Source organism: Vulpes vulpes, chromosome 16 (assembly GCF_048418805.1).
Source record: "Vulpes vulpes isolate BD-2025 chromosome 16, VulVul3, whole genome shotgun sequence".
Lineage (NCBI taxonomy): Eukaryota > Metazoa > Chordata > Mammalia > Carnivora > Canidae > Vulpes > Vulpes vulpes.
In genome coordinates this window covers 45,841,818-45,853,630 of record NC_132795.1, presented here as the reverse complement: position 1 = coordinate 45,853,630, position 11,813 = coordinate 45,841,818, and the positions used below count along the sequence as shown (strand labels likewise).

The following is an 11,813-nucleotide window of genomic DNA, read 5'->3' as shown; positions in this document are numbered from 1 at the left end:
TTTCTTGCGTTGCTTTCCTAGACATCAGTAATCTTACAGGCACCTTCGAGTTCTTCACCTTAGTTACCTCCTGTCATGACAGACAGGTGTTTTCTGAAGGAACTGTTTAACTGCCCACCTCGCTGTCCTGTGTATCGCGGAAACTTTAGTAGGGATTCCTGACTTCCTAAATCACTGTGTCAATATCATACGGTTTTCTAAGAGACTTCCTCTTACCTCCTACCTCGGGTTTTATCTACGCCCCCGGACGACAGCTATCCCTGTGGCCTCGAGTCTCCCTCTCAATATACACACAGGAGGTGCTATGGGATGAGCTGTGTCCAGCGCCCTCATCCTCCCAGAAAAAGAGAGGGGTTGGGGTCCTAGCCTCCAAAACCTCAGGAAGTGGCCTTACTCTGGAGACAGGGTCTTCACAGAGGTGATCAAGTCAAAATGAAGTCATTAAGGTGGGCGCTGACCTGGCAGGACCAGTGTTCGTCCCTACAAGGGATATTTGGGCGGACAGGGACAGATAGCAGGAAGGAGAAGAAGGGACACGGGGTAGGGAGCCATCTGCAAGCCCAGGAGAGAGGCCTGGACTAGGTCCCACGCGCGCAGCCCGCGGAAGGAACCGGGGCGGCCACACCTTGGCTCTGGCTTCCACCTCCAGAGGGGAGATCGCCAGTCGCCGCTTGCAGCAGCTCGGCGTGGCGCTCCGCAGCCCAGGCAGCCCAGGCCCGGCGGCCCCGGACGGGGCGACTCGCGCGCGGACGTCTGAGCTCGCCTCTGCTGCTTCTGATAAGGAAACCCGAGTTTTCACTTGCTGGAGCATTGTGTTCCTGGAATAAACTTTTCAAACTTATTTTGTTTTATATAACCATGATGTGGTGACTGGAGACCTACATTCGACTGGGAAGAGCAAGCCGGAGCATGTGCCGGACGCGCGCAGCAGGACGCACTCGTCACCTGTAAGTGGACCTCTGGCTCCCACCCGCGGTCACGGGGGCGGGCGAGGAACCGCCGCTGGAGACGCTCCCTCGCTGGTCGGGAGGGGCGGGCGGCGGGAGGGGACACGGGGTGCGCGTGGGGCGCCCGCAGGCAGCGGCTCGGGAGGGTGGGGACGGCCGCGCGGCAGGAGGACGCACGAACCTGGTTGGTACGCGAGCTTCCCCAGACCCACCCAGCCGCCCACCCTCCCCGAGCTCTGGGCGGCCGGGAGAGCGGAGGGCGCCGCCCAAGCAGCTGCCGCTTCTGGGGGACGCGCGGGGCGGGGCGGGACCTGCAGGTGCAGGTGCAGGGGCGGGGCCGGGGGGGGGGCTGCGCGGCAGGTGCCCGGGCCCGACCCCACGCTCTGCCCTGCCCCCCCCCCGCGCGATGCCGGGTGCGGGCGCCCAGCCGGGGTTGGGGGGCGAGACCAGCGCCCCGGGAGGCGGGAGGCGGGAGGCGGCGCGAGCACCCGAGCCCGGGGGCGCCAACAAGTAGTTTGCGGTCGGGGGCGGCTCCCCCGGCGGGAGGCAGGGGCGACCTGGGGGCGGCGCGCGGACCTGCAGGCCCCCCCCTCGGGTGCGCGGGGGCCGCGCGGGGGGCGCGCGGGGTGAGCCGGGGCGGGGGGTCCGGGGTCCAGGGGGGCGGGGGGCGGGGGTCCGCGGCTCCCGGGGGCCTCGCCCTGCCCCAGAGCGACCCCGCGTCCCGGCCCCCGGCGCCCGCCCCCCGCGGCCGAGTGTCTGGCGGAGGGGAATGGGGAGGGGGGCGCTGGCGCTCGTCGGCCCAGACGCGGAGCCTGCTTAGCGGTTCCCTTTCCCAAGTAATAATAACATCAACAACAGCAGCGGCAGCCACGGTAGTGATGTGCGGAGGAAATTGGATCAGGAAATTAGTCACGGTCTCCCTGGTGAGAGGCCGCGGCGGGGAGGTTCGGTGCTTGGCCTCGGGCGGGGGGTGTCGCCGGGTCGTGGGGTCGTGGGGGCGCGGGGCGCCGCCGGCCGTGCGGGTCTGGGTCGGGGTCCGGGTCGGGGTCCGCGCATCGGGGCCCAGTGGGCCGAGGGGCCCGCAGAGACTCCTCGCCCAAGGGGCTGCCCCGGGCCGGGAGGGTACGCGGTCGAGGGGAGTGGGCGGCAAGGGGGGCGTGAGGGTTGGGGGCAGGGCTGTGCGCCGAGGGCAGGGTTCCCGTGCTCGGGACCGCGCGGGAGGGGGGGCGGAGAGCCGTGTGGGGCCGGAGCAGGTGTCGGGGGGGGCTCCGGGGCTTTCCGGGGGTCGGGGGTCCCGGGTGGGGGGTCCGGGGCGGGGACCCGCCGTGCGCGCGTGCCCCGGGGCGGCTCGGCTGTGCCCGCGCGCGTGCGTCCCGGGACCGGGACCGGGACGGGGACCCGGACGGGGCGGGGGAGGACGGGGGAGGGCGGGGGAGGGCGGGGGAGGGCGGGGGGAGGGCCGCGGAGGGCGGCTGCGGCTCGGCGGCCGCCCGGGCCCTAACGCGGCGCTGTGTTCGCCTCCCCAGTCATGTCTGAGCCACAGAGATGGGCAAGATCGAGAGCAACGAGAGGGTGATCCTCAATGTCGGGGGCACCCGGCACGAAACCTACCGCAGCACCCTCCGGACCCTGCCCGGCACGCGCCTGGCCCTGCTCGCCGCCTCCGAGCCCGCTGGCGACTGCCTGACGGCGGCCGGCGCCCCCCCGCCCCCGCCGCCCCCGCCCCCGCCGCGGCCCCTGTCCCCCGGGCCCGGCCCCTGCAGCCCGCGGGGCGCCGGCGGGGGCGGGGGCGGGGGCGGGGGGGGGCGCGAGTTCTTCTTCGACCGGCACCCGGGCGTGTTCGCCTATGTGCTCAACTACTACCGCACCGGCAAGCTGCACTGCCCAGCCGACGTGTGCGGGCCGCTCTTCGAGGAGGAGCTGGCCTTCTGGGGCATCGACGAGACGGACGTGGAGCCCTGCTGCTGGATGACCTACCGGCAGCACCGCGACGCCGAGGAGGCGCTCGACATCTTCGAGACCCCCGACCTCCTGGGCGGCGACCCCGGCGATGACGACGACCTGGCGGCCAAGAGGCTGGGCATCGAGGACGCCGCGGGCCTGGGGGGCCCCGACGGCAAGTCCGGCCGCTGGCGGAGGCTGCAGCCCCGCGTGTGGGCGCTCTTCGAGGACCCCTACTCGTCCAGAGCCGCCAGGGTAAGGCCACGGCCGGCGCCCCTCCGCGGCGGCACGGCCCCCTATCCGCCCCTGCGGCCTTGGGACGCTGGGGGAGGGGGAGGGGGGAGGAGCGGGGCCCAGGGGTGGGGGCCGGCGGGACCCGGGGCTTGCACCTCCCCGCCCCACTCACCTGACACCCACTCCAGCAGGTGGCACCTCCCCGCCCCACGCACCTGACATCCCCTTCAGTGGGTGGCACCTCCCCTCCCCATGCACCTGACACCCACTCCAGCAGGTGGCACCTCCCCTCCCCAGCACCTGACATCCACTCCACTCCAGCAGGTGGCACCTCCCCTGCCCCACATACCTGACATCCACTCCAGCAGTGGCATCTCCCCTCCCCATGCACCCGACATCCACTCCACTCCAGCAGGTGGCACCTCCCCTGCCCCACGCACCTGACATCCACTCTAGCACGTGGCACCTCCCCTACCCCACGCACCTGACATTCCTTTTAGCAGGTGGCACCTCCCCTGCCCCACACACCTGACATCCCCTTTAGCAGGTGACACCTGAAGGGCCAATGCCAGGTCTGTCTGGAGCCTTGTCCAGAACACAGCTGTCACGCTTCGCCGGGTTCTTTATTTCCTGACTCTTTTGTTCCAACTTTTCCTTAGTTTGGATGCTTCTTTGGGCCTTCTGGTCCCCACGGTTTGCCAGGGAGGCCTGCTGCACCTGCCCATCTGACTCAAAGCAGTGGCTCCAGTTAGGGACCTAACGTGAGGCCAGGTGGGGAAGTGGAACCTAGTCCTGGCTGGGGCTCCCTGGAGGGCGTCTCTTGAATGCTGTGGGGGCCAGTCTCCCACCAAGGGACAAGAATGCTGAATGGCTTGACCCCGTGAGGTGGCCACGCAGTGCCCTTGCACATTGAATTTTGGAGTCTGGCCCTTGCCCCCTTGGGCTCTGTTCATGTTTCTTACAGGTTGGATGTGGGTTGGTCACTTGGGTGATGCTACTTTAGTCCAGTTGTCTAAATCTGGGTAACATAGACTGTGGCAAACTTTATTTGACTCTTTAAATTGCCACTCCATCCTCAATTTTTCTTTTCAGTTTCTAGCTTGAATGACAGTTTAAATCGAGTCCTCGGCACTCCCAATTAATTCTTCAGAATCCCATGAAGGGGCTATAAAAGTAACCAATAATAGTTTCTCCAGTTTAAAGGAAATAAAAGGAATATAAATAACCAAAAATTATATAGTATGTGAAAGTGTTTTTAAATGATGCACAGGAAGGGAGTACTGTATTTAGTTAAATCTTTGCAACTCCGTGTGTCTGGTTTGCTTCTGACGCCCAGAAGAACTACCCCCCAGGCAGCTTCACTTGGGCTCCATCCTCCTTATTGTCTTCTGTATGTCAGCAGCCGCTGTCTCTGGGGTGCTGTGCAGCTGTCTATCTGATAACGTGTCAGGAGATGTGTTTCTGATACCACTTTAGAATTCTGAGGCTATGTTTTGTTTTCAGTTTGAAATAGAATATGAAAGAGACCATTTCAAGTATTGCTCCTCTATTGGATCTGGCGTTTGAATGCATACATACATTTTACTATGTCCACATTATGGCACTCAAATATAGGATTGGTAACTTCAACTCCGAAATCTTCCTTTTAGGGCCATTCTATAAATTCTACAACAGTTGGATTTAAAACAAAAACAAAAACCAGTGCGTATTTACTTGAGTCACAGACTCATGACCATTACATCTGTGTTTTTTTTTTTCAATTCCAGCTGAGTGCCACAGTGCTCTTTCCACTTGGTGGCTAAAAAGATAATCTGAATTTTTTTTCAGCCTCATCATGTGATTTCCTCCCCCCCAGATTGCGTGCTACAAAAGAGGGAGAATGTTTTATTATCTTTCCCCGTGATAATATAATACATTCTATTGTAGGCTGGATTGCCTACCAAAAACTCTAAGACGGTATTCAATTTTTATTATCGCTGTGGAAATTGATTTTTATTGATTATTGGTCAAAGGGTAAACTATTAATTTGAAAATAGTTTTTAAAAATCTTACTAAGATTTCATTGTAACAATATTAAAGGTTTGATATGCATCCATTTCAGGTGAGGAAAGAACACAGATGTATTAGAGATTAACACGAGGTCAAAGAGCCATTAGAAGCAGAATCAGTTGAGAATCACAGACCTGGAAAATTTCCTTAAGGTCCCTTCATGAATACCCTTTATTTTATAGATGAATAAAATGAAGACTGCAGATGCTAAGTGATGGCCAAGGTCATACAGCAAGTTAATAGCAGATCCAAAATTATGATGGAGGTCTCATGACATCCTCCCAGGCCCTTTTTGCCCCAACCACTGATTATAACTGACTGGCTTATGAAATCTCCATGGATCATGTTACTCTTGAGAGTTAATGCAGCGTAAGACATAGAATTTTAATTCTGAAAGGTCATCTATGACTTTAAAAAAAATTTTGTATTCCGGGACTTTGGTAGAATTTTTACCCTGTACAACCCAACATTAGAGTGAAGATATGGAATTCAAATTGACTTCTTCAATCCTGTTTGAACTTTCCATTTTTATTGACCAGTTATATGTAGTGTTTTTCTTTCTTTCAGACTGACTAACATTTGTAGCACTTGTCTTCAGGGAAATCCCTTTTCAAATTATTAGGGGTTGCCTAAGAAAGAGTAATCAGAGGTTGTCATTCTACTTAAACGTGATTTAATATTTTTATAGGAAACCTTTTAGTTTAGATGATAGCCTGACTTAATGTTATCTGGCCCGTCTGATAAATAGAATTACATCGAGAGGTCACAGGATGAAATTATATTTTGTGTGGATATAGTCCTAGAAGGCATAAGTCAGTTACCAGGTAGTTTGCTTCAGCTGTGGTCTTACTGCCACAGTCTCATTCTTAATAGAAGTTAAGTATTTAACTTTTATAAACCTTCTTTACACTAGTTCATCTTTTATTGATATGCTCGAGATGAACGTTTGTAACTGCCTGAATTCCTTTTTCAATTTGTTATTACCTGTCATCATCATCTTTATCTTTTCCCAGTATTGAGGAGGTTGGTTCAATTATAGAGCAGAAGCGCTTTATTTCTAACTTTTATGATCTTTAGTGCTAGACTGAAACAACAGTGATAGCACAATTAATTATCCTAACATTGTATTTTTGCTTTCTGTTTTGGTTGGCATTTCCCTCCTTTGTTGCTTTAAATTTATGATGTAAATGCGTATTTGAAAAGTCCAAATTATTCGGATTAACTTGGTAAATGGGTTTGTATTTTGTACTTAAATGAATTCTTATCCTTAAGAATAGTATTCCAAAATAGAAATTTATAAAAAATCGAATATAAGTTGTCATGGAAACCTGTCCTGGAGAAAATGAGATCAGGAAAGAAAAGGAGAGATTATACTGTTGATGCCGTTGAGTGGTATTTACAAATAGCCACAATCAAGGATGCACGGATGTGTTTGTGAAAATGTTATGCATTGTATCTTTCCAGTTTAATATTTAAGTGGAAAAGGGAAATGAAGCTTGTATGTGCTTTCTTCTGAAAACATTAACTTGTAGGTAAGTGAACAGGCACCAGGCAGAAATTTTTTGATAGAACTTCTAGGTTATTTAGAAGTAAAAAAAAGAAAAGGATAAGGGCAAAATACTAGAATCAAAATATTTTAAATAATTTGTTCCCAATATTAAGAGCTGAGAGCAGTTAGAAGTTTGTCCTTATCCCTCTTCTTTTTACTCATTTTTTTTTGGGGGGGGGTGAGTGAAGGTGGTTGAATTAGGTTTACAGGGTGGCTCTTCTTTGGGGACTTGTCTATCTTTGGTTAGCTGAGAAAACTTTTTTTTTTTTTACTTTCAAAGATCATCTTATTTATTTATTTATTTACTTTAAAAATTATTTATTTATTCATGAGAGACAGAAAGAGAGAGAGAGAGGCAGAGACAGAAGCAGGCTCCATGCAGGGAGCCCGACGTGGGACTTGATCCCAGGACCCAGGATCAGGCCCCGGGCTGAAGGCAGCACTAAACCGCTGAGCCACCCGGGCTGCCCTATTTACATTTTTTAAAAAGAGATTTTTATTTACCTGAGACACAGAGAGAGAGGGAGGGAGAAAGAGAATCTGAGGCAGAGTCCCTGCTGAGCGTGGAGCCCTAGGGGGCTGAGCCCCATGACCTGATCCCACTACTGCAAGGTCACGACCTGAGCTGAAACCCAGTCGGACAATCAACCTACTGAGCTACTCAGGTGCCCCAGACAGCAAATAACTGCTATGGAGCCACATCGGGCTTCCTGCATGGAGCCTGCTTCTCCCTCTGCCTATGTCTCTGCCTCTCTCTCTGTCTCTAATAAATAAATAAAATCTTAAAAAAATAAATAACTCTTTGCTAGCTTTAAGTGTATCATTTAACTTAAAAAAATTATAATAAAGTAAGGACCGTTGAGTCGTATTTTAAGATTAAAGAAAAAACTATTAATTTTTCTTTTGTAAGTTTTGCTTCAATTCAAAGAATTATTGACCAAATACAGCTTGTTCATATAATATTGTTGCCAATTATTATAATTTTTAGAATATTTATTTAGTCAGCAAATACTGCTTATGCAGGCCCTCAACTATGGAAGTTCCTGGGAATGCATGGAGAAGATACAGTTTTTGCCCTCAGTAAGCTCACCACCCTATTTATAATAAAACATTTCCTAAAAACATTATCTATTAAATTAAGAAGTGCAAAAAAATTCCAGAGTTATTAAAGATATATTTTCCTCAACAAACAAACAAAAACAAAATAATTCAAATGGAAACACTGCCTGACACATTCAAGGAAACATTCTATTTAGAAACTGTGTTAAGATATTGTTAGTCTTTATTTCATTATGAAAGTGTTAGGCTGTTTTTAAGCTTGATTTTTCTGTTTGTAAGGTGATTAATAGGCTCTGTCTTTGTAATATTCTTGGAGACTATGGTGAAGGCTGTACTTAGACAAAACAACCAAATAATTTAGGGTGTGGTCAAGTGTCTTCATAGCTTCCATTTTAATTAAAAGTCACGGCTAATTATGTGACAGTGCCAATCCAAATTTTGGGCTCCTGAAAAACGTCTACTATAATAGCCTGGTGTTTTTGCATTTGCCCATATATACATCTAAGTATCTTTTGACCCTTTCCAGGCCACTAGCTGTACATATCACAAATTAATTTCATGCTTATATTCTGAGCATTGGGTAGGTTCAGAGAGTACCTAATTTATGCATCACTAAAAGAATCAAGGAAGTTCATTAAAAAATTGTATTTTCAGTCGTACATTTGATCACAAACTAGGTGATTTTTAAAAAGATTTTATTTATCTATTCCTGAGAGAGAGGCAGAGACCCAGGCAGAGGGAGCAGCAGGCTCCATGCAGGGAGCCCGATGTGGGACTCGAACCTGGGACTCTGGGGTCACATCCTGAGCCCAAGGCAGACACCTCACAAATGAGGTGATTTGATCCACTGCTGGGCACTAGGCCTGCCAAAGGTGAATGTGGTCGGACAGTTGAGGGATGACTTTTTCTCTGATATTTTGTTAATTGCTCATTTGTAGCCTCGAGTTGACAAAACTCATGAGAGTCCAGGAAATTCTTCTCTGTCGAGAAGCTTATTTTCAAAGCAGCTGAAAAGGAGGAATGTGTAGGCTTATACAGAAATGCAGGCCAGCCTTTCCCACTTGAAGACGTATATCATTATCATTTATTTTTACTACTACAAAAAAAAGTAAATGCGGTGTCAGGTCTCATATTTTTTGAACTCTGAGTCACATCTTTTTATTACGGCAACCTCTGAAAATATGTCTAAATGAAATAGTAAAGGGCACTAAAGGACTAATAACAGGTAAACACTGATCTCCCGAGGGACATATATAGTGGCAATATAATCTAAACAAGAACCATCAATATATCCTATGAACTTAATTCAGTTCTTTTTGAAATATGTTTTCTTTTTCCAGAAGATCATCTCTTTCTCCATATAAATATATATGTTTATATGAAAGCAGTGCTCCCCTGTTATGTGTATGTGGATATCTACATAGCACCGCCTTTTGTTTCTCTTAGAAGTTGAAGGGCGGTCATAGATTTTAATATCATGTGGTCAATATTTTTACAAAAATGCCTGAAATGTGGGTGTTTAGGAGGAGGAGGGAGCAGGGGTAGAGAATATATGGGAGTAGCACTGGGAAATGGTCTGGGGTGGAATGTGTGAGACCTGTGCCCTCACCTAGGTTTCACACCAACTGGGTGACCTTGGAGAATGTACTTCGTTTTCTTGAGTCTTGATTTCCTTTGACTTCTTCTAAGAAAAAAGAAAATGGGTATGACACATTGAACTAGCTGGTATCCCAACTTCTTTCCAGCTCTTAGGTTCTGAGATTTGGAAGACAAACGAGGATACCGATTGCTAGGAACCCCCGGGAGTGGGGTGGGGGGCACAGCATCTGCCTCATTGTGGCTGTACTTTAAGGACCGCCACACGAATGAGGTAAACCAGTATTGGTTTGTTTTGTTGTTTTTGTTTTTTTACATTTATAACTTTCTGCCCTTTTTTCCCTACAGCTGTTGGGTAGCTGCTGCTCTGGTTACCATAGAAACAGGTTAGCTCCTAGCTTCCTGTTTCCATTGAAAACAGCTTTCCCTCAACCACATATTGATCTCAGGAAATCATTTTGCTGCGGTTGTGTCGTGAAACCCATAAGGACGATTGGCTCTGTCGTTTCCTAAATCCGAGTTTCAGTGCTGGTGTGTAGGCACCCACCACAAGGATACCTGGTTAGATAATCTCAGTTTTATTTCCATGTGAAAAGTGCCTTGACAGAGACACCATGCTTTTGCCTTTCCCTGTGTCTCATACAGAAGGGAGAGTCTTACTCACTGGAGGATTTACAGATATGCCTGACACGTTTCAGTGTTTACAAAATAATGTCAAATTATTTAGTTCTAATCTCTTTCATGACTGAGTCTATCAGAATGAGCATAGAGAAGAGTGTGCCGTCTAGCACATTTCAGACAGACTCATATTTTAATGTACTCATTACTGAAGAATATTTCGAGGTAAATACGTACGTGTTATAGCAGCCCATCTTTTTCTTCTGGGAAGATACTGCTTCCATTTCAGGATATACACATTAGCATAGGAAGAAGATGCACTCAGTGTCATTAACACAGATACATCCTCGGGGAGGTTCCTACAGTCTTCATGTGGGAAGCCATGGGAAAGATTTGTAGGAATACGACATTAGGGTGTGTGCAGGTGTGCATGTTAGACACACGTATCCAAAATGCATGCTCTTCGAGCGGGATTGGTCCTGGTGTATATACAGACTTGGGGCGGTCACGAGGCGTGGGATTGGGAGGAAACTGGTGACTACCTGGCGTGACTACCTGGCCCAACTGCCTTGGCTCACTGAAGAGGCAGCCGACTTGTCCTTGGCTCCGGGAGCTGGCGATGGTCGAGGGCCAGAAGGTAGGCCTTCCGACGTTTGCGCCTTTTCCCGTTCAGTCTCGGTTGCTGAGTCTGGACCGTGTCCAACATTAGATGCACAGAGTTTAGTTCTGAGGGAGCAGCAAACGCATCAGGAATGTGTATGTGGAGGCCTGCCCTCTTCAGTGTCCTGTGGCTCAATAATGGCAGGGAGAGTGTTCGTGTTTTATGGCTTCACTTTGTTTCCAGATCCCCCTGCAGATGCAGCCCCAGTCCTGCCTTCCCTGACAGTTCCATGTCCTTCTGTGCCATTGCCTTTAAAGCCTCATAACTAACCTGCGTATGCACTTGGCTCTTTTTATGTCCCTTCATCCCTCTGTGTGTGTATGGTTTTTATAATTTGCTTTTCTACTCTTCTATGCAGACACCTCAGTAATGTCTTCTTTGTTTGAAGACCCTGGTGATTTGCTATCAGACCTTAGAGCTTGCGTTTCTTTATGTATCTTACAACATTGCTGATGTCTTTGAAAACTGAAGCAAAGGTCAACATAGCCATTCTTGACGGGTGTTCGTGATTTCGTCTCAGAAACGCGAAGTGGGGATCCCTGGGTGGCATAGCGGTTTGGCGCCTGCCTTTGGCCCAGGGCGCGATCCTGGAGTCCCAGGATCGAGTCCCACGTCGGGCTCCCTGCATGGAGCCTGCTTCTCCCTCTGCCTGTGTCTCTGCCTCTCTCTCTCTCTCTCTCTATGTCTATCATGAATAAATAACTAACGATCTTAAAAAAATTTTTAGAAATGAAAAGTGTTCTCTCCTCTTAGACGTCTCTGTGGAGAGAGTCCCAGAGATGAAAATATGCCACCTTTTGGCCACAGACATTCTTTTATTTTACACCAATGCTTTGTCCAGAATTTTTAAGTTGTTCACTAAATGGTAAAATTCAAACACATTTTTGAATCAAATAAAGTGATTCTAAGTAATTTTGCCAATATATCCAAATATTATTATCTATAAATTTAAGACAGTATGTTTAAGCAAAAGCTATTTGGATCAATATAAAAATTTTTTTGAGTAGTTTGTCAGATTGGGTTCATTGAAACACAGAAACTATTCAGAATTTATGTAAAATTTGTGTCTGTGTTTGCAAATTATACAACAGAAATTCAGATATAGGGTAGCTTATTTTGGTATTTTTATGTTTATTGATAAAATACTGTTTGCTAAGAG

At 49.4% G+C, this 11,813-nt stretch overlaps 1 protein-coding gene across 9 annotated transcripts in view; it reads left to right on the top strand.

Annotated features, from left to right (window-relative positions):
* Positions 1–39: 39 nt before the first annotated feature.
* Positions 40–11,813, top strand: part of KCNC2 (potassium voltage-gated channel subfamily C member 2) — a 178,737-nt gene continuing 166,963 nt past the window's right edge. For 2 of the 9 annotated variants that reach the window (XM_026001708.2, XM_026001707.2), the window contains exons 1-2: positions 1,655–1,870; positions 2,474–3,143. In XM_026001708.2, coding sequence (XP_025857493.2) covers positions 2,493–3,143 — 651 coding nt within the window. In that variant the 5' untranslated portion in view covers positions 1,655–1,870; positions 2,474–2,492. Of the gene's footprint in view, positions 948–1,005; positions 1,136–1,652; positions 1,871–2,473; positions 3,144–11,813 lie in introns of those variants that run through there. The other 7 variants (XM_026001704.2, XM_072741293.1, XM_072741294.1 and 4 more) reach the window with 7 other exon arrangements.